General features: G+C 40.0%; 1 protein-coding gene across 1 annotated transcript in view; it reads right to left on the reverse strand.

The window, feature by feature from the left end:
* Positions 1–3,274: 3,274 nt before the first annotated feature.
* The window catches only part of LOC117390379 (tyrosine-protein kinase fyna), a 42,275-nt gene continuing 19,829 nt past the window's right edge, over positions 3,275–25,720 (reverse strand). The window contains exons 3-12 of the mRNA XM_033988103.2: positions 23,549–23,645; positions 21,847–21,945; positions 21,647–21,750; positions 19,420–19,569; positions 17,597–17,761; positions 15,052–15,231; positions 13,019–13,095; positions 12,092–12,245; positions 8,172–8,303; positions 3,275–5,998 (exon numbers count right to left, since the gene is read on the reverse strand). Coding sequence (XP_033843994.1) covers positions 5,790–5,998; positions 8,172–8,303; positions 12,092–12,245; positions 13,019–13,095; positions 15,052–15,231; positions 17,597–17,761; positions 19,420–19,569; positions 21,647–21,750; positions 21,847–21,945; positions 23,549–23,645 — 1,367 coding nt within the window. The 3' untranslated portion in view covers positions 3,275–5,789. The remainder of the gene's footprint in view (positions 5,999–8,171; positions 8,304–12,091; positions 12,246–13,018; positions 13,096–15,051; positions 15,232–17,596; positions 17,762–19,419; positions 19,570–21,646; positions 21,751–21,846; positions 21,946–23,548; positions 23,646–25,720) is intronic.

Raw genomic sequence — 25,720 nt, forward strand, 5'->3', positions numbered from 1 at the left:
ACTGTTGATCAAACCAGTGAATACAATGATTTCACAGGGCTACAAGTAGTGCAGATTTGCATATAAATGAGCTAAACACGTGTTACAGGTGGATAATAATAGTGCATACAGTGTCACAGGGAAGTAACAGTGTCGTCTCCACTGTGCAGGAGGGTAAGTGGTTCAATACCCGCTCTGACTAAGTGCTGCTGGTGTGTCCTTGGGGAAGACTCTTCACCTGTTCGATCTATGTTTGAATATGAATGGTTGGTGATGGCTGGATGGGCTTATCTGTTCCAAAGCAACTATTTGTAAGCACACAATTTATGAAACTTTTTGTATTCACAACAAAATACATTATGTTGAAATGAGAAAAAAATTAAATCATGGTTAAAACTAGCACTTTAGTACAAAATAAACTCAGGATCTTAATCTTAAACTGGTAAAGTATCTTAAAATACACAAGAAAATGGTAATTTATTTAGTTGTTGTTTGTGTGTGCTGTGTATGAGACTGAAAAAAGCTTCCTTACTGTGAGTGGGCTTGCATCTCCACAAACCTGACTTGTATGCGGCCCGGAGGTGGAAATGCTGTTCTTTTGGCTATAATCTTCTTCAGTATGGCATAAAACTTATCCATCTCCATGTAGAATGTTCAGAAGTATGGCTTTACTTAACTTTTCAATTTCCATGGAATCATACAGGTGACGTGCCACCTCCAGAAAATGACATATTGTAGCTTTAATTATATGTATAAACAATTTAAACTTTTTACAGTTTCTCTGAGCACAGGTGACCCCTTATAAGTTTCATTTTGATTTACTACAATCTATATTATTTAAAAGTATTACCATCAAAATTACAATGGCGAAAGTGGCTCAGTGGGTTAAGTGTTCACCCACCAACTACAATGCAGCAGTTCTAACTCACCAGTTTACATTCCATCACTGCGTCAATGCAAAACCCACTTGGCGCCCTCGTTACCAAGAAACATTTCAACTGCACTCGAGAACAAAAAACACAGGTTGAGGTTGCAGACATGTTCATGAGAGATTGTTTATTTGAAAACCAGCCGCTGTGTACAGACAATAAATAATGCAGAGACATGTCCCGCGAGTGTCCTCTGGTCTGGGGACACTGGGACAGACTGCGCGTCCCGGGTCCCCTCCTCTTCTACTTGTGAAACCAACAGAATACACAAAGATGCCCAATACTGGAGGGTGCTGCTGGGGCCAAAAACACTATCCCGTGAATATAGTACACGTCCTTTAACACAGTCTGGAGGATAGGATGCATTCACGTGATGTCAGAATTTTCTAAACTGTCCCAAAGTTTAAAATGGAGCTGGAGGACAGAGGACATTCTATTGTGGAATTTGCTGTTAAACAAGGTCAAAACATCTGACATTTAAAAGGTTAAAGGGGCGGTACCCAAATTTGACTTTCCATATATTTGAGCAAAATGTGTCTTGTCCCAGTACAGATATAATGTATAAGCAGTTCTTGAAAATAAGTTAACTGTGTACTATCTGCAGCTATTTATAAAGCAAGAATTATCTGAGAATCAGGAGATACACTGTTAGCATGCTAGCTGTTGTTAGTTTAACTGTCAAAAGCTGTCTTGCACAGTACAGATATATTGTATAAGCAGCTTTTGAAGTCAAAATAAATCTGCGGTGTACTGTCTACATCTAATTATTAAGGGTGGGTTTTTTTTGGCCAGAGAATCAGGAAGTACCCAGTTAGCATGCTAGCTGTTGTTAGTTTCACTGTCAAAACCGTCTTGTACCAGTACAGATATATTGTATAAGCTGCTCTTGAGGTCAAAATACATCAGCTGTGTACTGTCTGCATCCAATTATAAAGTGAGTCAGAGAATCAGGAAGTACATAGTTAGCATGCTAGCTGTTCCCATTACAGTCAATGCACACTCCGGTCTCTGAAAGTCTTTTCTGTCAGTAATGCCTAGATGAGATTTTTGTTAGTTAAAAGGGTCAAAGGTACACTATGTTTTGGTAGATGGTTCACCACCTGCTTGTTACTTTGCCTAGAATGTTCCACAGTACGGCATTTAAGTTGGGTATTCGGAGACAAGAAGGTGATGCCACAGCGCCACATTATGGGTCAAATTCATGGAGAGGCAAGCCAGCTCACAATAAGAATGCATATTTTTCATGGTATGTTTTTTCAGCAATTAAAAATACAGTGACACAAGGTAGATACATTTGAGGCCATACTGTGGAACATTATAGGTAAAGCAATAATGTTTCCATGGAGACAACCAGGCAGATTACCCTCCACCAGAAAAGTTACATAGAGCACCTTTAAGACGACATTTGGCCAGAAGATTAAGATGAATTTCAACATTTGTGCATTTTAAATTTGAATATTTGATCTAAAACAGCAAATTCAAAAACATGTTATACAGACCTGCCCTCCATCTGAAATTCCGACATCAAACCAGTCGTGAATGCACCTAAATAATAAAAACTACAATGCAATGTTTGACCTCTTATACAATCCATTCTGGATGGGTGGAGACAGGTGTAGCAAATCCTTCATTGTGAAATTGGCAGTCCGTTTTTATCGTCTGTGAGGCTGCCCGAGCAAAAATCCTTCCACAGCCCGAGTGCCATTCTGTATCCATAGCGACAAACAATTTAAAAATAATAATAATAATAATAATAAAAAGTCTAAAATAGAAAATGATTGGCTGAAGCTCGGATGGCGCAGTGACAGGGTGAGGAGGAGTCCATGGTTAGCGCTATAGGCTAGTATAGTAGTTAGTGTGTAGAAGCATGAAAGGCATTCCTTATATTAGAAGATATTACTAAAGATGAGAAGGCAAGAACAGGTGTTATCATACAGCTCCTTGAGAAGAAAACACACACTGTAAAAGTCAACACACACGCTACTTCAAAATCACATGGATTCTGAATGGGGACGTTTGAGTAGATCAGACGAGTTTGGGTTTACCTGTGTTTTAGGTCAAATTTAGTGGACTTGACTTATGTATTTTCTGATTTCAAAGCAAAGAAATAAATAAAATTCTGCCAGTGGAACACAATTTTAAGAGGAATTTTATAGTATGTGCCAGATATTACTTCGCAAATAGTTTGGTTTTAAAATCTGAAAACAAATTCTGTTTTCTAATTTCAAAACTACATTTTCTGCCAATGGAACACAATTTTAAGTGTTGGAAATATAGTGCATAAATAGACATTCTTTGGGTTTTGAAATCTGAAAATCAAGTTTTGAGATTATTTTAACATTTCAAACCAATATATATATTTTTTGTACCAATGCAGCACAATTTTAAGTGGGTTTTTGTGACATTTTAATTATGATACATATATTCCATAGCTGGTAACTTTGTATGAAATCAGGCAGGTTTTGAGACATTTTCTGATTTATTTTATTTATTTATGTATTTATTTCTTTAAGATTTTTGAGCTTTTTTGTACCTGGACAAAAATGTGTTCCATTGCAAATAATTCAGTTGGGAAATCTGACGACTAGTTTCGAGATATTATTTTCTGATTTCAAAGGTAATTTTTATGCTCACAGAATACATTTTAAGTGGAAATGTATAATACTTGTACTTCTAAGTAAAAGAAGTATTCCACTGCGCATAATTTGGTTTTGAAATCAGAAAAAAAATCATTTGAAACAGACATCAATCCCAAATAAAACTGTCCAAATGACTTGAATGAAATTTGGAATTCCTTAAGTTTGAACATGGAAAAAACGTGTCCCAGTGCAAATTATTTTGAAATCAGAACACTAGTTTCGAGATATTATTTGCTGATTTCAAAGCAACATTTTCTGCCAATAGAAATACATTTTAAGTGGAATTCTGTAACACTTGTAATTAATATAACTATTCCATGGCAGATGATTTGGTTTTGAAATCAGAAAAAAATAAGCTCTAATTAGTTTAACACATAAACAAATCTAAATAAAAATGGTTAGACTTAGCTACAAAATAAAAATTCAGAATTCAAGTCATTTCTATGTAGACGTATATATTATTTTACAGTGTATCAGTATTGTTAAATTAAGCTTGTAAAAAAGGTAGGGTGGACTCCAGGGAAAGGCCCAGGAACTAGCCCACCATGTCTAAACCTACTTCATATACGCTCGCTGCCTGCTCACTACCAGATGTTTTATCGGATTCAAAAAAATCCACACAAAAGGTTTTCCGAGAATATCAAAGTAAGAAAAACGGGAAAAATAACCAACAACAATAATAATAATAAGAGATAAGTAAACAAGCAAATTTTGGTATATTTACATTACGTACAACTTCCTCCATGGCAGTCTCGTGAGAATTCTTCTGTCTTTCCGGGTTAAAGTCTTGGTGCATGGAAAACTTGGACAAAGTCAATGGAGATCCACATGATGACCAAATGTGTGGAGTGTGACGCCCTCTGCTGGGGAGCCGGTGACAGGACAAGCACACAGCCAAAAGCAATTTCCACATAGAATGGCTTGAACTAAGAAGATTGATCGTGATTTGAGTAATTTTAATTTAAGATTTAAGATTTTTTGAACCGCTAGGTCCAAATGGTTTTTATTTTGCTATTTTAAGGCAACCGAAGCATTTTTTTTTTCATTTTATTGTATTACTTATTTCTAATCTTATTTTGCAGACCCATTATTTTTACTTATTCAGTGTATTACTAGACTTTTTTCTCTATTTGTACTTTGATTGAGACAAACCGAACAATTATCGTCTTAAAAACATACACTACCAGTCAAACGTTTGGACACACTTTTTCATGTAATGTTTATTTTCCTGACTATTTACAATATAGATTCTCACTGAAGACATCGAAACTATGAATGAACACACGTGGAATGTAGTAAGCAGCAAAAAGTGTGAAATTACTCTAAACATGTTTTATATTTAAGATTCTTCAAAATATCCTTTACGCTTTGCTTTGATCACACACTTGTGCACACTCTTGGTGTTTACCTAATGAACCCTGACAAGGCACAACTGTGAAGTGAAACCATTTCAGGAGACTTCATCATGAAGTTCATTGAGAGAAAGCCAAGGGTTTGCAGAGCTGTCGACAAAGCAAAGGGTGACTACTTTGAGGATTTCAATAGTCTTTGCTACATAATTGCATCCAAGTCTTCCTTCATATATTTGATGTCTTCAGTATGTACCGAATGTAGTAAAGTCCGTATGACAGGTTAGACTACCCAGTTTGGCCAATTGTTAGGAGTCAAATTTTACTTCCTGGTTGGAAATTATGACATCACACTAGGGAGTCCAAAACTGTTATCATGTTGTACACTGGCCCAAAACTTTTGTTGAATTCATGTTTAAAGTATCAGAAATAAATGTGTTTCTTATTTGTAAATTGTGATGTAATGTAACTTTTGAGTTCTCCCCAGTGTGATGTGATCGATGTGTTCAAGAACTCTCTACTTCCTGTAATTTTCAACATATTTTTCAACTTTTCCTGACAAATTGCTTCTTGATCGGTGTAAAAAAATAAATATATATATATTTTTACAGCAGGTTTTATCCCACCAAATTAAGTCAAAATTAGAGAATCATAAACTTCTGCCATCGCACTGTTGAAAAAAACATAGGATGATAAAGTGAGTCCAAACTTTTAACTGGTAACTCCAATCAAGTTAAATAATCTCGACCTAGTAATCTCAAAAATATTACCCAAAACTACTCCAAACCAGACCAATCCTCTTGCTCCAGCCCCCTTCCCTGTACGTGGACGTTGCTTTCCGCCGTAGCATTACCCAAAGCCTTAGCATTAGCATTAGCAGCAGTGGCACCGGCTCAGAGGTTGTCCCCGGGCTGGTACTGAGGCTCCGTGGCAGTGAAGTAGTCCTCCAGAAAGGCCTGCAGGTACTCGAAGGTGGGCCTCTCCTCTGGGTCCTTCTTCCAGCACTGCACCATGAGCTCGTGCAGGGAGGAAGGGCAGTCCTGGGGGCACGGCATGCGGTAGCCCCTCTCCACCTGCTCCAGCACCTCGCGGTTGTTCATGCCTGGAAGGATGAAATGTGAAAAGTTAGCTTTAAACAGCTTTGGAGATCAAACCTGAAACACACCCAATCATGTGATCCTCAGGCTAAGACTAGCTCAAGATCTGCACTTCAGAGCCCCTGTATGTCTGAAAGATGGGTCAAAGTGTTCCTTATCTTCTCAGTTCTATGTTTTATATGTTAATAGTGTTCTGTGTAACTTCTCTAGACGTGGGTTTGTCTTTGCAAATAATAATAGTAATACTGCATTAGTCTGCTCAAAGTCACTTTACAATTTCAAATGTTATTCAATCACTCCAGATTCGGTGGTGTGGTTGTAGCCACAGCTGCCGTGGGGTAGACTGACAGAAGTGAGGCTCCCAATCTGCACCATCAGCACCTCAGACACACACACACATTTCATATGGTGGGTAAAGTGTCTTGCCTAAGGACACAATGGCATTTTTTTTTGCCACTGGCGCCCCCCTGTGGCACCTCTATTTCCCAGTGGTCTCCCATTCACGTACTAACCAGACCCACCCTGCTTATTAGCCTCTGAGATCTGATGCCTGCCTCCTTGAGATTTGACCACACACCAGTTGGAATTTTCACGACAAAAGTGTACTATAAAGTGCTGACAATAACAAAAAAGTATATTTAACATCTTATAAAATAATAATAATAATAAAAAAAAGTTTTGTATAACGCCCAGGAGAACTGTGGAGGATTCTTAATGGACAATTATTATTACAAACATTTACAACTTTTTTCAACAACAGCTTATTTGGATGCGAAGTGGATTCTTGTTTAGAGAAAAATGTAAAGATCAAACTGTATATCAAATTCTTGGTGGACTTAAATGAATGTGTTGAAATCTGGTAGTAGCAGCTGTAATCCACGTCCCCATCACTTACTGTATGCGTCTGATAACTTGTATCTAAAAGTCATATTTTCCATATGATATAGATTGTTGAATGTTCTAAGAGGAGAAAGTGAGGTTGCCAGGTTGAGTCTGTTCACACATTCACCTGGGACATCTGCATACTGTCTGTAGCCTACATTACACAACAGGCTGCTGCTGCTGCTACCTTTTATAGCTCTGAGCTCTGGGCCTCTGCAGCAGACCCACAGCATCCCAGCAGACACAGTGGATTCTTCTGGGGAGGACAGTCTGGTGTCTGTTCCATATTCTTATAATTTATGAGCTGACTTTGACAATAAATGCCTAAAAGTCCCTATTACACAAAATGGATTCTTGCAAGCCATGTTATAATGTTGTTACCTGCTCAAAAACATACCTGGAGTGTATGTCATTCACATGTTTGAGTAATCCTGGTTTATTAGTCTGTCTACATCTCCAAAGCTCAAAACGCTCTGCTCCACCTTGTGATGTCATGTAGTAGTAGTTTTCAAGTTAGCAGCTACACTGTGAAAAAGTATTTGCCCCCTTCCTGATCTGATCTGAAAAGCCTAAGAGTGACAAAGGTGCAGAAAAAGTAAGAAATCGGTTAGGGGCAAATACTTTTTCACAGCACTGTACCTATTACCTTTAGTTCAGTAGAGACTGGCAATTTCAGCACTGAAATCAACCAAATTACACAGTCAAAAAATGCAGGGTTTATCTGTTAACATGTGAATGAAACAAAACTCCAGACATGTTTTTTATGAGGAAACAACATTATAACAGATAAGAAAACAGCATAATATGGGCCCTTTAAATGTCAAACAGTTCAAGGTTAGACTCAGCAAATCAAGAACACTTAGGATATGAAGTTGTTTGCACTACAATTTATACTATCTTATATAAATGCTGTTAACCCTGTAGTTTAAATCTCTACAAACATGTTCTGAAAGGTTAAAGGTGCCCTATGTAACCTGCCACCTGCTTGTCTCCATGGAGATGTTATCGGTTTACTTGGAATGATCCACAGTATGATAATATACTTACCTATCTCTTACCTATCTAACAGGCCATGTTACAGGTCAGGTCTCACAGTTACAACTATAACTTTTACTTCACTACATTTGAGAGCAGGTATCTGTACTTTCTACTCCACTACATTTTTGAACTGGACTGAAAAGTAAAAAGTACTTTTCATTTCATTTTAGAGGTTATTTTTTTACCATGTTGTTCACAACAGCTTGACTAAAGTTTTCAAGTTCAAGCTTTGAGTAAACAAAGCTTAACTTGCCCTACCTGGGTAGGGCACTCGCCCCTTGGTCACCAGCTCTGTGAGCAGGATCCCAAACGACCACACGTCTGACTTTATGGTGAACTTCCCATAGAGAGCCGCCTCGGGAGCTGTCCACTTGATTGGGAACTTGGCCCCTGGAAGAAAACAAAACAAAAACATTATATTTAGTTACACATGAAATGAAGAATAATGGGGAGTCAGATATTCATACGTTGTCTTAGATACGTATATTGACAAGTTTGTTAACATAAACAAGGGATAGACTACTGAAATACTACCTCATATATGGAACTTTCCAGACAAAGCGGTAACATGACACGTCTATATATCACGTCTGCACCGCACCCGTACTGCGTCGGTGACGCGTCCTGTGACGCGTCCTGTGACGCGTCCTCACCGCACCCGTGACACGTCTATACTGCGTCTGCGCCGCACCCGTGACGCGTCCGCACCGCTTCTGCACCGCAACCGTGACGCGTCCGCACCGCTTCTGCACCGCGTCTATACCGCACATGTGACGCTTCCGTCTATACCGCACCCGTGACGCGTCCGCACCGCACCCGTGACGCATCTATACCGCGTCTGCGCCGCACACGTGACGCTTCCGCACCGCACCCGTGACGCGTCTATACCGCGTCTATACCGCACCCGTGACGCGTCCCCGCCGCACCCGTGACGCGACCGCACCGCACCCGTGACGCGTCTATACCGCGTCTATACCACACCCGTGACGCATCCCCGCCGCACCCGTGACGCGTTTATACCGCACCCGTGACGCGTCTATACCGCGTCCCCACCGCGCCGCGTCCCCGCCGCACCCGTGACGCGTCTATACCGTACCCGTGACGCGTCCCCACCGCACCCGTGACGCTCCCCACCGCACCCGTGACGCGTTTATACCGCACCCGTGACGCGTCTATACCGCGTCCCCACCGCGCCCGTGACGCGTCTATACCGCACCCGTGACGCGTCCCCGCCGCACCCGTGACGCGTCTATACCGCACCCGTGACGCGTCTATACCGCACCCGTGACGCGTCCCCACCGCACCCGTGACGCTCCCCACCGCACCCGTGACGCGTCTATACCGCGTCTGCGCCGCACCCGTGATGCGTCCGCACCGCGTCTATACCGCGTCTCCGCCGCACCCGTGACGCGTCCGCACCGCGTCTATACCGCGTCTGCACCGCACCCGTGACGCGTCCGCACCGCGTCTGCACCGCACCCGTACAGACAGTGAGGACGCGTGTCCTCACTGTCTGTACCCGTCCTCACTGTCTGTACCCGTGTCTGCCTGTGCCCTTGAACATTCCATTCTCAATGCTGTACTTTTGCTCTGTCTAAAAGTGGACTCTGTGTGTGATTGTATGCACCACGCTCCTCACCGCAGGCCCTTCTGTTTTCCACTGCTTTTGGCCTTGTAAAAAACATGTCTGCAGACTGGAGCTCTTATGGAAGGAAACATGTTGGGGTTGTAGTTGAGTCCAATAAAGAAATTCTTGGTCGACTAAAGACATGTGGCAAAAACTCTCAACGCTATTAAATAGCCCATCTCTGTATCTGACCCAAACTGCACTCACAAGACTACACCTGCAGGGGGAGTTCAACACCTATTTATACAGAAAAAAGTACTAGGAAACAAAGTATTTATATAAAGACAGTATTTATATAAAGACAGTATTTATATAAAGACAGATTACATTTTTACATATAAATACTAAAAAAAAACACTTCACCTTTCTGCTATTGTCTCATATAAATCCTTATAATCTACATATAATGGATCCAAGTAGCAAAGTGCAAAGACTGCAGTTTTTGAAATAACACGATTTCCTCCACAAACATCAAAATCCTACTCTGCATACCTGCAACCCTGTAGTTTAGATCTGTACATGTTCTGAAATGTCCCTGTATGCCAGATGCCCTCCCTCCCTGTGTCTCCATGGGGTCTTATTCTGTGTAAACCTGCTAACCAAGTAGTTTAGACCTCTACAAATAAGTATTGTCACGATATTAACATTTCAATCTCAATTTTGATACTAACAAATAGACTAGATACTCGATACTGATTCCATGATGGTAAAAAAACTGACTCACAAACTGTTACACACAACAAAATACTCTGCAGGGAAGATATATTTTTATATTATTAATGAACAGTAATGAAAGCAATGGAACAAGAAAGGTTCTCTTTGGATGAGTGTCCAGAGAGGAGCAATTCAAAGTCTGAAAGCTTTAATGTCCCTTTATCTTTGAGTTTGGACAGAGTCTTGTAGCTGTATCTTTTTTCCAGATAAAACAGGTTACATGTACAGTCAGTAATTTGAAGAATGATTTATCAGTATAACATGGTAAGGATTGATAACGACATTCATTTTAATTACATCATTTCTGCGAAGGAGTGAAATGGGGAGGAGATTGCAGTTTTCCAGTTCTTCATACATTTTTCTGAGCAGTGGCATATAGTTTGTGGTCTTAGTGATTTTTGATACGTTTGAAAACACTGCCACAAACCTCAAATCCTGTGTATCCTGCCTTATTCTGTATATACTCCACAATCGTTCAACTCACATAGAACTATCCTCCATTTTAGTTTATTAAAGACTCATTTATTTATGGTTTAGACCTGGTTTTAGACCTGGTTTAGCGTCAGTATAGGTTTGGTTATAGTTCTTTTATTGACCGGGTTCAGATCTGGCAGTTCTCGGAAAGGAAAATATTTTCTTTGGTGTGACAAGTTTGTGAACCAACCACTGCTCTATTTTAAGTTAAAGTTAAATACATTTTTTAAGGCTGTTTTTCAGGTAAGAACTAGAGACAATAACATTTGTAGTCATAATACTTTTATTTCATATACTTTGGTATCTGTTAAATTTCAGCTGTATATAATTTTGTTAATTGCAAACACAAATATTGAGCTAAAATGGAATCAGCTTCAAACGGGTCTGATTTATTTGTTTTTTTAATAGTTACAAGTAAGTACAGAGCTGTGGGCGGAGATAGGGGATAGGTGAAAACAGACATTTTCTAAGTGTTCAAGACTCAAATGCAGGAAAATACTATTACTCAAACATGCAGGAATCAATCAAAAATACCACATTGAGTAAACTAATGATAAGGGAACACTGCTATAGTTATAGTTAAGTCCCCTTTTCTACTTCTGTTGGGCACAAAATAATCTGAGTGTGATACAAGTACATATGAGAGTAAGGAGGGGTGAGTGTCTTGCTCAAGAACACAACGACAAAATGTACTGTCCATAGCAGAGATCAAAGCTGCACACACAGCACAGCAATAATCGGACATAACTGGGACTAAACCCGGACCGAACCATGTCTAAATGAGGACTAGAACAGGACCAAAACAAAACCAGGATCAAACCAGAACCAAACCAAAACCAGGACACAGCCATATTATAGTTAAAAGCTGAAAGAAACCACCAAGTATAGCTGCGTTCATATCAAAACTGGACCTATAATTAAACCAGGACCAGATCAGGACTAAACTAAGACTAGAAAAGGACCAATGTCTTCCAAGTCTACATCAAGACTAAACCGAGATCAAACCAGGACCAAACCAGGACAAGTAAGAACTCAACCTTAGTATGAAACAACAATTTCAAACTCTATTTCAATACTAAGCAATAGACTCGATACTTAATACCGATTCCGATTCCATGATGATAATTAAAAAAGATTCTATATTTAGACAATAGAATGAGATTTTCAACAGTAAATGCTAGTACTTTCTTTTATATTACCATGTGGTTTTTAGTATCGATACTTGCTCAAATGCAAACTCACTTCTACCTTTGGCTTTCCACAATCAGATTTCTTCATGCAAGCTATACTGGAGTTTCAACCATATGCAGTATATTTTGGGTAGCGTATATCATAGTATAAACACTGCGTTGTTCGTGGTTACCCTGTCTGGCGGTGTACTCGTTGTCCTCGATGAGCCGGGCCAGTCCGAAGTCTGCGATCTTACACACCAGGCTGTCTCCCACCAGGATGTTGGCCGATCGCAGGTCTCTGTGGATGTAGTTCATTCTCTCGATGTAGGCCATGCCCGCCGCCACCTGTAAAACAACACACAGGGAGAGGGGTTAAAGAAACTATTTGATTTTATTACTTTTAAAATAGTTTGTACTTGTTAGACCTGGCTAAATAATTCCTTAAACGCCCTGCAACAGATTTTTTCACATGAGTTTGAGCAAAATGTCTTGCCTCAGTACAGATTTATTGTATCAGCAGCTCTTGAGGTCAAAATAAGACCGTGCGTGCCGTCTGCGTGTAATCATAAGGCGTTTTTTTTTTGGTCCGATAATCAGGAAGTGCGTGTTACCATGCTAGTTGTTGTCAGCTCTTGCCTCTGAAACTTTGTGAAAAACGCTTATAAACTCATCATGGTGAATAATTAAGATGCTCGTGATGCATAAGGTAAAGGAGGAAAAGTAAACTACAATGAAATAGTTCTGTTTTTCATGTTTTTAAGACGGTAAAAATCAGGTACTGTTGCTTTAAGTGGACATTTGACCCATCGAGTGTGCCACTGAGGGATTGGGTCAAATGCAGAGGGCAAATTTCATTACGGGGACAATAAAGTGTACCGTAACCTTAACTATCATTTCAGTATCTTAAATATTCTCACAAGGTTGTTTTTTACATCAGATGACCTTCCTGCTGCAGTCAAATAGTCATAAAAGGACAGGAGCAGGCAATGTGGGCGGAGTTTAAACTAGACGTCCTCCAGGTAGCGGGCAAATACTTATCCCACTGTGCCTTTTCTTCCAGGTATTATTTTTAAGAATGGAGTACACTAACCATTACTAAATGTCATGTATGGACTTACCTGGGCGGCCATGTCCACCAGGTTTGGAAGCTTGAGCCCTCGCCCCTCTCCGTCCTTTAAGAAGTCCAGCAAACTTCCTACAAAGAGAAAATGAAATAATTAATATCCAATACTTTCTGTTACTTTGTGTGTAAAGAACTCATCCAAAGTCCAGCTGGATTCTTATATTGTGGATCATCTCTCCACCCAGGACTAAATAGGTTTTGTCACTTAACTTAAGGCAGGCGCAGGAAGAAGTACTCAATTTTGTTACTCAGGTAAAAGCATGGATACTGGAGCAAAAAAAATACTCAAGTAAAAGTATTAAAGTACCTGTTTAAAAATGTACTTAAAGAGTAAAAAGTAAAAGTATTTCATGGAGATTGTCCGATCTAATAAAGCTTCAAATGTAGTGATTTTGATACAGATTTGTGTTGAATTTTGTTCAACAGAAACAACTGACTCAATCGTTTTGTCCCAGTTGTTTGTAAAAAAATATACAAATAAATCCCTCAGTCTTTTAAGTAGGTTTCAAACTGTCATAAAACACTTTGTACTTTCTACTCCACTACTGGACTGAAAAGTAAGACACTTTCTCTCAAATGTAGTGAAGTTAAAAAAAAAAGGATTTTAAAATGTACTTTAAGTAATTTAAGTAAAGTACAGATACCTAAAATGTATACTTCAGTACAGCACTACATTATACTTTGTTACATTCCACCACTGGTCAGGCTACATATGCTCACCCGTATCCCACACAGAACTGGAGTAGTGGAGGTATTTCCAGGAGCTCTAAAATAACCTGAGCAGCTGCATATACGGCACAGGACTCATCAGACTGAGACTCACCTTTAACACGTCCCAAAGAAGAACACAAAATGGGACAAGACGACATGAAACATTAGATACCAATGTGTATATTTGCTGTGTGTATTCTAAGTACTAGCTGTTGCTTCTTAAAGGCCCTGTATTCGATATTTTCCCATCTATTTGAGCAAAACCTGTCTCACCCCAGTACAGATAAATTGTATAAGCAGGTCTTGACGTCAAAATAAGCCCGCTGTGTTCTGTGTGGATCTAGTTGTTGTTACTGTGATGGCAAAACTCCACTCTTAACTTATAAACACTGCAAACTGTTTAAAACGAAACTTGTTTTTAAGGCAGTAAAAATCACGTATAGAGCCTTTAATGAGACAACAGATTAAAAATATATATATGTATATTTATGTTTACATTTGTGGAGTATAGGTTTTTTAATTTGTTTTTTAATTTAGTCAATTGACAGATTAATCTTGACTTCTGTAATAACACCACTAATTGTGCACTGAACAACATTACATCCCATAATTTATCACCATGGAAACCCCCCACCCACTCTTTGTTCCATGAATACACGCCTCCAGTACAGGTACATACATGAGTGCGTGGGAGTGTTGGCAGAACATGGATGTGACACTGATGTCTGCTTGGGCTCTAGTTCAGTCATTTATATAATTAATCTGTTGATGGAGTCTTAGTCAAATAAAATGAGTATTAAACTCATGATTCACAAGTTTAGTCTTTATATAAATACATTGTTTCCTAGTACTTTTTTTCTGCATAAATAGTTTTTTGCATGAATCCCCCCTGCAGGTGTAGTCTTGTGAGTGCAGTTTGTGTCAGATGCAGAGATATGTTTTTAGTAGATTAATCAATCGGCAAGACATGTCCAGAGGTGGGTAAGTAAGTAAACAAAACTGTACTCAAATAAGAGTAATATTACCTACCAAAATTATATTACTCAAGTAGGACAAAAATATTTATCCATAAGACTAACTTAAAGAGTTGAAGTTGATGTAATTTGAAGGGAAAATCATTTCATATTGTCGACATAAAGCTTTTGTCATTTGTATAAAAATATTACTGAAGTAGGAGTAAAAGTATGCAGCTAGAAAAGTACTCTGCAAAGTACAATTTATTAAAAAGTGACTCAGGTACATGTAACTGAGTGTAACTGAGTACTACCAACCTGTGGTCATGCCTTAAGTCAACTACTATGTGGCATGCTGATGTACCTTTGCTCATGTACTCGGTGACTATGTAGATGGGCTCCTCAGACACCACGGCGTACAGCTGCACCAGCTTGTCGTGTCGGAGCTTCTTCATGATCTGAGCCTCCTCCAGGAACGACTCTGGAGACATGGTGCCCGGCTTCAGCGTCTTCACTGCCACCTTGGTCGTGCCGTTCCAGGTGCCTGAGACAAAACACATACAGGTTTAAAAGAAGGGAAGATGCATCAAGTAGCACTTCAAAAGGACACACATAATGCATTCAATTCACTTTTAAGCTTTTGCTCACCTAAGAATAAGAATTTCACATTTTCTAACTTAAAATAATGTCTACATTTGGAAAATATACTTTCAACTCCATTTCCAATGAGGTATTTATGCATTAGAGCTCCCTCTACTGTCAGCAACAGGGATGAACAAAAATAAATTAACAAATGAAGTCATTTTCCCCATGAATGCTACGCTAATCGTGAACACAACTTGAGTGCAGAATGTGTTCAGAGATGTTTTATGGACTTACAAACTGCTGGAGAAGGCAAAATGTGAACAGAGCATTTTTGAGTGTTCAGAGAAGACGACTGTAGCTTAATGGATGTATCAAATCAGCGTGAATGAAGCAAAATGCAGCTCCAGGTTTGTTTTTGATGAGGGGGCAACAATATAACATGGTTTAAAGATAAAAAAAAAATGTAAATTTATATAATATGTGTTCTTTAAATGAATTTAAATCAGGTCTAATTTAAGACAAAACCAGGTCTAAAGTAGGACTAAGCAGGACTTAAAGCAACAACGTGACTTTCTGAAGGTGTAATGTGAACTGCATGATTAAATGGAAATAGAAGGTTAAACTCATACTTCAGAACATTCTCCATGGAGATTTGTTTTAGGTCAAACTGTGGTAAATTATAGCCAAAGGAACAACATTTCCATGGAAACAAGCAGGAAGAGGCCCTCCTGCAGGTTTGTGGAGATGCAAGCCCACTCACAGTAAGAACACTTTTTTGTTTTGTTTTTCACTGCAATAAAATGAAATTATATGCTTTTATTTTAGTCTATATTTTGGCTAAAAAGTACACAGTGGATCTACACAGGAACGGTATGTACCCTGCGCTCTTTCGCTTAAAAAATATATGAAAACCTGAACCACAACTGAACCAGAGCCTTAACCTGCAGATAGAGACACATACACGTTTTTCTCTTTCTCAGTTTATGGACAGGCCTCATGTGAAAACTCAGAACCTCCAGAATTCACTCACTGAGCTGCAGCAGCTGCACTAGCACTGATTTATGATCAGCTACAGGTGCTGGGGTTTAGGTAGAGACCATTCAGATCAAAGAGAGGCCTTTGATTTCCAACTTGTTTTAATCATAGGAACTGAACTGAGTACAAATAACCTCTGTCAACACTAGGCCTAATACTACAACAACTCCACTTCAGCCACTTGAGCTAAACTACTGGTTCAAATCTCTGTGTCTCACTGCAGGGAACAGTATCTGGACGCTAGCTCTGGATGACCCAATGTGAGAAGTATTCTTTGTAGTACCACCCAAATGTACTGCGACTTCTATTAGTACTGATGCAATCTGTGCTAGTACTACTACCCCCAGTACTGTACTAATACTGCTACGCCTATTACACTTCACTTCAGTGCATACACAATCAAATACTTCTAAATTGGTTCAAATCTGTGAGCTTGATATTGTAACAGTATCTGGGTGTTAGCTGCAAATGACCCAACATGCTAGGTATGTTTAGCCATGTCCTCCTCCCTGTGTGTGTCAGAGGCAGTAGTAGTAGTACAAGCACACATGGAGTACACATTCAGATATGTGTGAATGGTGGAGCAGAAGTAGCACTACAAGTACACAAGCGCAGTGTGGCGCAGTAGTAGTGGTAGTACTAGAACAAATGTGTGCGTATAGGACAGTAGCAGTAGTAGTTGAACAAGTACACAGGCGCCCAACACCCATCCAGATATGTGTGTATGAGGCAGTAGTATTAGTACAAGTATGTGTATGGGTCAGTAGTAGTAGTACACAAGCACAGTACAGGGGAGTAGTAGTACAAGAACACATGTGTAGTCCACACTCATCCAGGTGTGTGTGTATAGGGCAGTATTAGTAGTACAAGTACACAAGCACAGTATGGGGCAGTAATAATGGTACAAGTACACAGGGGCAGTAGTAGCAGTAGTGCATGTACACAAGCAGTATGTACCCATCCAGATGTGTGTGTGTATGAGGCAGTAATAGTAGTACAAGCATACAAGCACAGCATGGAGCAGTAATAGTGGTACAAGTGAAAGTACACGAGCACAATATGGGGAAGCAGTAGTGGTACAAGTACACAAGCGCAGTATGGGGCAGTAGTAGCAGTAGTGCACGTACTCATACAATACGTGCTTATCCAGATGTGTGTGTGTATGAGGCAGTAATAGTAGTACAAGTACACAAGCACAGTATGGGGCAGCAGTAGTGATACAAATGAAAGTACACAAGAGCAATCTGGGACAGTAGTAACAGTAGTACAAGTGCACATACAGTACGTACCCATCCAGACTTCTCCAAACTGTCCGTTGCCCAGGCGCTTGATGAGCTGCAGAGACTCTCGGGGGATCTCCCACACGTCTTTGGTTTTGACGGAGAGGTCTGTGAGGCGGGGCATGCCTTTGTGACAGGGGACGATGAGGCGGCAGCACAGCCCTGCGGCTCGGGCTACAGGGACAGACAGGGACAGACAGGGACAGAGAGGGGCAGACAGGGACAGAGAGGGAGGGACAGAGACAGACAGGGACAGAGAGGGAGAGACAGACAGACAGGGACAGAGAGGGACAGACAGGGACAGAGAGGGACAGACAGGGACAGACAGGGACAGAGAGGGACAGACAGGGACAGAGAGGGAGAGACAGAGACAGACAGGGACAGACAGGGAGAGACAGACAGACAGGGACAGAGAGGGACAGACAGAGACAGAGAGGGACAGACAGGGACAGAGAGGGAGAGACAGGGACAGACAGGGAGAGACAGAGACAGACAGGGACAGACAGAGACAGACAGGGACAGACAGGGAGAGACAGACAGACAGGGACAGACAGGGACAGAGAGGGAGAGACAGGGACAGACAGGGACAGAGAGGGACAGAGAGGGACAGACAGACAGACAGAGAGGGAGAGACAGAGACAGACAGGGACAGACAGAGGGAGAGACAGGGACAGACAGGGAGAGGAGGAGAGGTTAATGGTCATATATTACACAAAATTGATTCTTGTGAGATTTTAGCCAAGTTACAGTATTGTTTTGTTTCAATCACACGTGTTTGTGTAGAGCTGCATTAGTAGGTTGTCTACATCTCTACAGCTCAAGATGCTCTGTTCCACCTTGTGATGTCATGAAGTGGTAGTTTTCAAGTTTTTCATTACCTTTAGTTCAGTGGAGCTCGGCATTTCCAGGGCTGACATTAGCCAAATGATTCTAGTGAAAGTCAGTGGGGTTTAAAAACACAATGGAGTGCTTCCTCAGCCTAAATATGAGGGATTGTGTGTTAAACATGTGTGAATGAAACAAAACACATCAAAAAGATGCCTGGAATTGAGGAAACATTATTATAACATAGATAAGAAAATAGCAAATTATAAAGTGGAATGAAAACACTACAGTACTTTTTTATACTAAACTGGGTGTATGGAGTTTTAATAGCATTGTCTACAGTTCCTGCTCATTTTATTGCAAATTGCTACATATCAGCTTTCTGGACAAAAACTGTAAAAACATCGTGTGCTACCTCCAGTGGTCACTGCAATTTCAAATACTATGTGACATCACCTTCTACTGCCCATATTAATAACAGAGTATGTAACTTTCTGGAGGTGGCAGGTCACCTTTATGATTTCATAGAAAGTTAAAACCATACTCCAAGGAGAGTATGGTTCTCCAAGGAGATAGATGAGTTTTATGTCATATTGTGGAAGATTATAGAGAAGGGAACAACATTTCCAAGGAAACAAGTACGGGGAGGCCCTCCAGACCAAGTAAGAGTCAGTGTAAGCGCACATGTTTTTCAGTGCAATAAAAATGACTAAATTGAACTAAAATTAATATTTTTTCATTTTTGGCTAAAAGGTTGCATACTGTCACTACATACAAAGCCTGGTGTTTCTGATTACAAACACATGGCTGGCCTCATATCATGGTGGCTCTGTCCAGGTTTTGAGGGGCAGAACATGTTCCCAATTCAAACAGAATTACTCTCAAGAGGTTGGTTCAAGAGGAGATGAGAAAACAGCAACAAAACAATTCCTATTCCCCCATGGACCTGATCAGGGTTAGATATAATATCAGTGTATGTAAGTTTACAGTGTGAGGATGGAACTAACCAGAGTAATGCTGGACCAGCTGCTGTAGCGTCTCAAACTGCGCTCTGGTGGTGATGTAGTAGCCTCCATTGTCCAGCTTGCGGATTTTGTAGTGCTTCACATGGTCTCCTTTAATGTCGTCCCAGTCCTGGATGGACAGAGAGTAGGCCCCTACAGGACGGAAACAAGAGGGAAGGTGTTAGGACTTGAATTACTGCTTAAAAGGAACTGCATGGAAGATTTTAATTTTACATTCCATAAAGATGACGTCTAAAATGAGTCTCTCAAATATCACTTTCACTGATAACAGTTGTAATGTTGATTTATTCTCAATTACAAAAACATTAGATGTGATGGCCAAGTTGTTTGTTATAATTTGGTGTTTTGATTCAAGACGATAATCCAAACAGAAAGCAGAATGAGCCTCAAATGAGTCTCTAAAGAACTAAAGAAACTAAAGAAGCAGTCAGTGAATTTTGTACTGCCTCTCAACCTACCAAATACAGGTTAGTTGATATGAATATGTAGGTATAGACAAGCCAAAGGTAGATATACTCTGGGAACTGTTCACCTGGTCCCCGTAATGTTTATTTCAAGTTCCTGTTTTCAAATATGACTGTTGCTTTTGCCATTTGGCCATTTTGTTTTTTGGCATATCACAAGTTTGTCGTCTTCCCACTCCAACCTGTCTGTACCAGCCGCCCTGCTCTGAAATCAAAACTCAAGAATTCTCCTCGGGTTTCATTTCAAAACTACATCTTCTACCAGAATATGCTACTATCAACACTCCAAATCCAAAACCTTTATGAAAAAATAGGCTGGATTCACGGCATTTAAGAATTTGATGTCATAATTTCAGATATAGCGTGTATATATAACTCTATTTTAGTTACATTTCATTTTGCCTTCAGTTGTAACAATTTGCTCATGAATATTTAACCTTTTAATGTTTTAAGGAATGGATGAAATAAAAATAAAAATAAAAACTTCATTCCTTCCAACAGACAGTGGTGGAAGAAGTACTCAATTTTGTTACTTGAGTAAAAGTACAGATAAAAGTAAAAATATCAAATGAAATAATCTACTTAAGTAAAGAGTAAAAAGTAAAAGTATTTCATGTAGATTTTGAGGTCTTATGAGGCTTCCAATGTGATAATGATTTGTGCTGATTTTTTTTCAACAGAAATTCTTAGATAAATGTTTTTTTTCCTGCTGTTTTTATTTGTATATTTGTGTTTGCTCAAATTATGAACGTGTTAAAAATAAACCCTCAGACTTTTCAGCAGGTCTCACACAGTAATAAAAAATTATTCCACTTTTTAGTCCAGTTCAAAAATGTAGTAGTACACATATCGAAATTTTTACTTAAGTGCAGTACAGTATTTTACCACTTTTACTTTGTTACATTACTGCCCACAGACAACAATTGTGTCAGAATGTTTGAATAATCCAATATTTCATAGTAAAGTTCATAGTTTTTTAAGAATTTAAACATTTAACTTCATGTCAGTTTCTGTTTCATGAGGATAGGCCCAGTACTTACAAACATATTAACCATAAACCAGATGTGCTAAACATGTATTATAGTTTTACATGAGTTAAGAGGTAATTTGTGTAAAAGAAAGTTGAGAAGAAACGGAATAGGCTTTGGGTACCTCTGTCATTAACACCATATCCCACACCTAATCCATACAAAATGCAGGGACAAGTTACATGCAAGAAACACACTTTTCTAACAGTTTAAACCTTAATTTAACAAAATGGACGTTGACATCTGTTTGTAGTAGACCTGTTTTGGCCCTTGTTTACATTATGTTTGCTGGTTAACACTTGTGAAATTACCTCTTCTATGTCATATCTGCTGCCTGTGTCCAACCAGTAAGTAAAACGATAAACTTCACCAAACATTTAAAACGATGAAAAAACTAGGGAAGATTTTCATTAGAATCTCAAATACAATGACGTAGGTTTAAGTGAAAGTAGCTGCCGTACACACTTTAAACTATTCACCTTATTTCAGCAGTTGCCTTGGGGTAACTGTCATTCGGGTTGTCTTATTTTGCATCGGGCCGCCTATCTTGACAGTAAATAAGATCTATATGGAATACAGAGCCGTTTTAAAGTCTCCCAGAGAATCAGAGACCACAAAAAAGCACAGTTTTGTCGCATTTACGGCAAACGTAGGTGGGGCCAAATAAAGTCAATAGTGATTCTACAACGAGCATAGCCTATTCCAGTTTGCTCATACCTTTGGTGGTCTCACTCTCTCGGATAAGGAAAGTGCCCCGAGCGTTGCCGTTGGACAGGAGCTGCCTCTCTGCATCCTTCCGGCCTAGTTTTCCGAAATACCAGCTGTACACAGAGGAGGGAACACAAAACAATCATATTTGGATACTTCCTTGAATAGATATGATTATGCTATAGCACACGTAGGGTAGTTGGACTCACTCTTCAGCCTGGATGGAGTCCACGGGAGCCACATAGTTACTGGGGATGTATCCAGTGCCTCCTGTGGTGAGAGAGCGCGCCTCCCACCAGTCTCCCTCCCTGAACACACACAGTACACACAGGTTATTTATGTGTTAAGACAGATACAGCCTGCAGAAATGAAGAAATGCAACTGATGATTTTTCAGTAAACTAATGTGACCTACAAATCAAACAGAAAATGCACAGCGATTTTTGCTGTGATCCAAAGCAACACAGTCATGATTCCTGTTCTGCTCTCCCTGCGCCCTCGTCTCCCCCCTTCCTCACCTGTCTGTCTCCGGAGCTGGGCGGAATCCGGACTCCTCCCGCGCGCACCTGCTCCCCATCAGCGCAATCAACGCCACCTGCCGCGGATAAGAGGGGTCTGGACGAGTCACTCGGCGCCGGAACGTCCGCGTACTCACGTGAATATGCTCTTGGCTTTACACTGCTTCAGATCTGTGTCTGCCCTTGCTTATCGGAACCTTGTTACTCTCCTCCAGGAATCCGCCGGGAACCAGCTCCGGACCTCCCCTGCTTATGCACCTCAGCCCTGGTAGGATCCTGTCTCGCCCTGCTCCCCGTACACCTCGGTCCCTCTACGTCCACGACTCCGCACCTACGCTCCCCAGGTTCTATGGTTCTTGGACTCTTGCCTTGTTTTAAGATTACGGACTATACGACGAACTATTAACCTTGTGATCACGATTGTTGTGAATAAAGACATTGTTAAACCTTTGCGAGTCTGCAACTTCGGTCCTTACATCACGCTGGTTACGACAAACACAGAAGAAAGAAACGAGCTGAAAAACTCTTTTGTTGAAGCGTAATCTCAAAATAAAACGTTTTTGACATCAGCCATCTGAGTGTGTTTTTTTTTTCTTTTCATTTTTGATAATGCAACCTACAGCCATTTTTTATACTTAAGAATACTTTTTTTTACTTTTAAAGCTACAGCATGTAACTTTCTGGAGGTGGCGCGTCACCTTAAAACCATACTTCGGCACATTGTCCATGGAGGTAGATGAGTTTTATGCCATACTGTGGAAGATTATAAACCTGAAGAACAACATTTCCATGGAGACAAGCAAGAAGAGGCCCTGCTCCAGTCTAGGACAAATAAGTCAAGTTTGTGGAGATGCAAGCCCACTCAGAGTATGGACGCATGTTTTTCTATGTTTTCCAGTGCACTAAATTTGTTTTGGTCTCTCTTTTTGCTAAAACGTTACACACTGTGGCTTTAAGTATTTATTACAAAGATAAATATGTAGAGGTATGCAACACTGCTGATGATAGTTTCTTTTACTGCTACTACTGCATACTATAAGTAAACTGTAGTACTAAGTAGAGTAAGTGTCAAGATACACAAATTTCAAACCTGATTTTAATATTAAGGAATAGTCTCAATACATGATATCAATTTCGATACCACAATGTTCTTTCAAAAATAATAGTTATTAGGCTTTCTTTGTTACCATGTGTTCTGATTAAGCTCAAGATGATTCTAAAAGGCCAAATTTTGTCTTGATTATGTCTTTTTTTTTTTTTTTTTAACTCTCTACTTGTGATATATTTCAGTATCAATTAGTAACTTATCTCGGATATTTTTGACAGCCCTGGTACTGAGCACAACATCTATCTGACTGTGTGTGTTATGCAGTGTGGACCATGTTGTGACTTACGTGCTGTTGAGGATCTGGAAGCGCTCGCCCTTCCTGAAGCTGAGGTCATCTTCGGTGCGAGCCTCGTAATCGTACAGGGCCACGAACAAAGTCACTCCTGTGAGCAGACACACAACAGCAAACATGTGGAGTGAGAGCGAGAGAGAGGAGGGGGGGGGGGGGTAGAACATGTGATGTCACTGCATTCTCCTGGGCTGTTACAAAGAGGACAATGTGCTCATGGAGATACACCAGTATGGGCAGTTTCATGATTAATTGCGTTTTTATTTGTCTGTATTATGATTTTAATGTATTTCTTATTCTGTAAAGTACTTTGAATGCCTCTGAATTACAAATTGTGCTGTATAAAGACTTTGACTGAACACACACACACACACACATATATATATATATATATATATATATATATATATATATATATATATATATATATATATACACACACACAAAATACACTATCTGGACAGAACTTGCTTGTCAATGTCTGATTTTTGAAGCCGAGCCTGGTTAGTACTTGGATGAGAGACTGCTGGGAATACCACAATGGGGCAGCAATGGCTTTAGAGTCTAGTGGAAAGTGTTATTGTGTCCTTAAGCAAGACACAATTCCAAATTGCCTAGTATGTTCGACTATGGTGTGTGTGTGTGACTGCCTCAAAATGCAGGGTCAACATGCTCTGTGAAAGCTTTGTACATTTCTGCGCTTAAATTGTGCTTAAACTGTGAAATTTTAGCATCGATATCAGCCTAAATGAGTATCAAAAGGGTACTACAAAGCATATATCTTACTTGTAACTAAATTATGTATGTTTTTTTAGCCTAATTTTGGTGTAAAAGGTTCAAATCATAATCAAAAAGAAAGCAACACTGTCAGTAGGCTAGCTCTTCAAGCTCTAGAAAGTGCCTGTAACCTTTTGGCTCTAGTTATGTCAGATGGTTTACACATGGACCACCAATTACTATTCTTCCAAAGGCTTCGTCAATAGCAACAGGCTAATATGATGGCACACAGCTGGACGAGGCAACGCTATTGATTTGAGTTATGTAAATAAGCCCGGAGCAGACTGGATGCGCTGCAGATGATGAGGTGGCTTGTACAGGCTACAAAGTGTCAGCTAGCCGAGGTCGCTACATTTTGGTACAAATGTTAGCAAATACTGCACTGACCCAGATCAGAGTGGACCACAGCCATGTTTCGTGCGATGACAACATCTTGGGTGGAGGATTAACTTGTCAACTGGTTCTTTTCACATTCCAATCGTGTAAAGTGTTTTCGATTTTGTGTTTTATTTTTTTGGAGTTATTCAGCTAGAATTGTTGGTTGACTTACATCTGTGCCAGGTTTTGGGTAAGGAATACCATACTGTACAGGTTTACTCCTAGATTGGTCCTGGTTTAGTCCTGGTTTAGTCCTGGTTCAGTCTTGATTTAATCATGGTTAAGTCCAGATTTAGTTATGTTGTAGTTGGCCTTCAGGTTTAGTCTTGGTCCAGTCCTGCTCCAGTCCTGCTTTAGTCCTGGCTCAGACTGGGTTTAATCGTGGTTAAGAACATGTTTAATTAAGCTATAGTTGGCCTTCTAGTTTAGTCTGGGTTTAGTCCAGATTTATTCCTAGTTCAGTCCTGCTTCAGTCCTAGCTTCTATCTATTCTATCTGTTTATAGACTTTGCTGCTGGTTAATTCCTGTTTTAGTCTCATAGTCCCAAATTTTACCTGTTTTTGTTAATGCAAGACAAGACAGACAGGTCTTAGGTTATCTTATGGGAACTGAACTCTGGACCTTTTTGTTGTGAGTTACTAACCTCTACCACACATAACTTGAACGTTGTTTATTGATCTGCTCCAGACCTACTGCTAAGATGTGTACTGTCTGGTGTGTGCACTTGGCCGTTGGCCTGAGGAGCTGCATATTTATAGGCCTGTCTTTAGCTGACTCTGCACATGCACTGTTCTTAATCACAGCACAATCTCCCTTTAGGACAAGCCTGCGACACATGATAGGCTCCAGTGAACAACACTAACCCAAGAACACAACCTACGGAGGGCACCATACCAGCTGACCATACCAGCTGACTTCTACTCACAAAAACTGCTGTTAGACCTACAATCTTTACACTCATCTTAAGAAGACATATTGTACTTTTGTCTGCTATATAGTTATAATCTATGACA

The sequence above is a fragment of the Periophthalmus magnuspinnatus genome, chromosome 22 (genome assembly GCF_009829125.3).
Source record: "Periophthalmus magnuspinnatus isolate fPerMag1 chromosome 22, fPerMag1.2.pri, whole genome shotgun sequence".
Taxonomy (NCBI): Eukaryota; Metazoa; Chordata; class Actinopteri; order Gobiiformes; family Gobiidae; genus Periophthalmus; species Periophthalmus magnuspinnatus.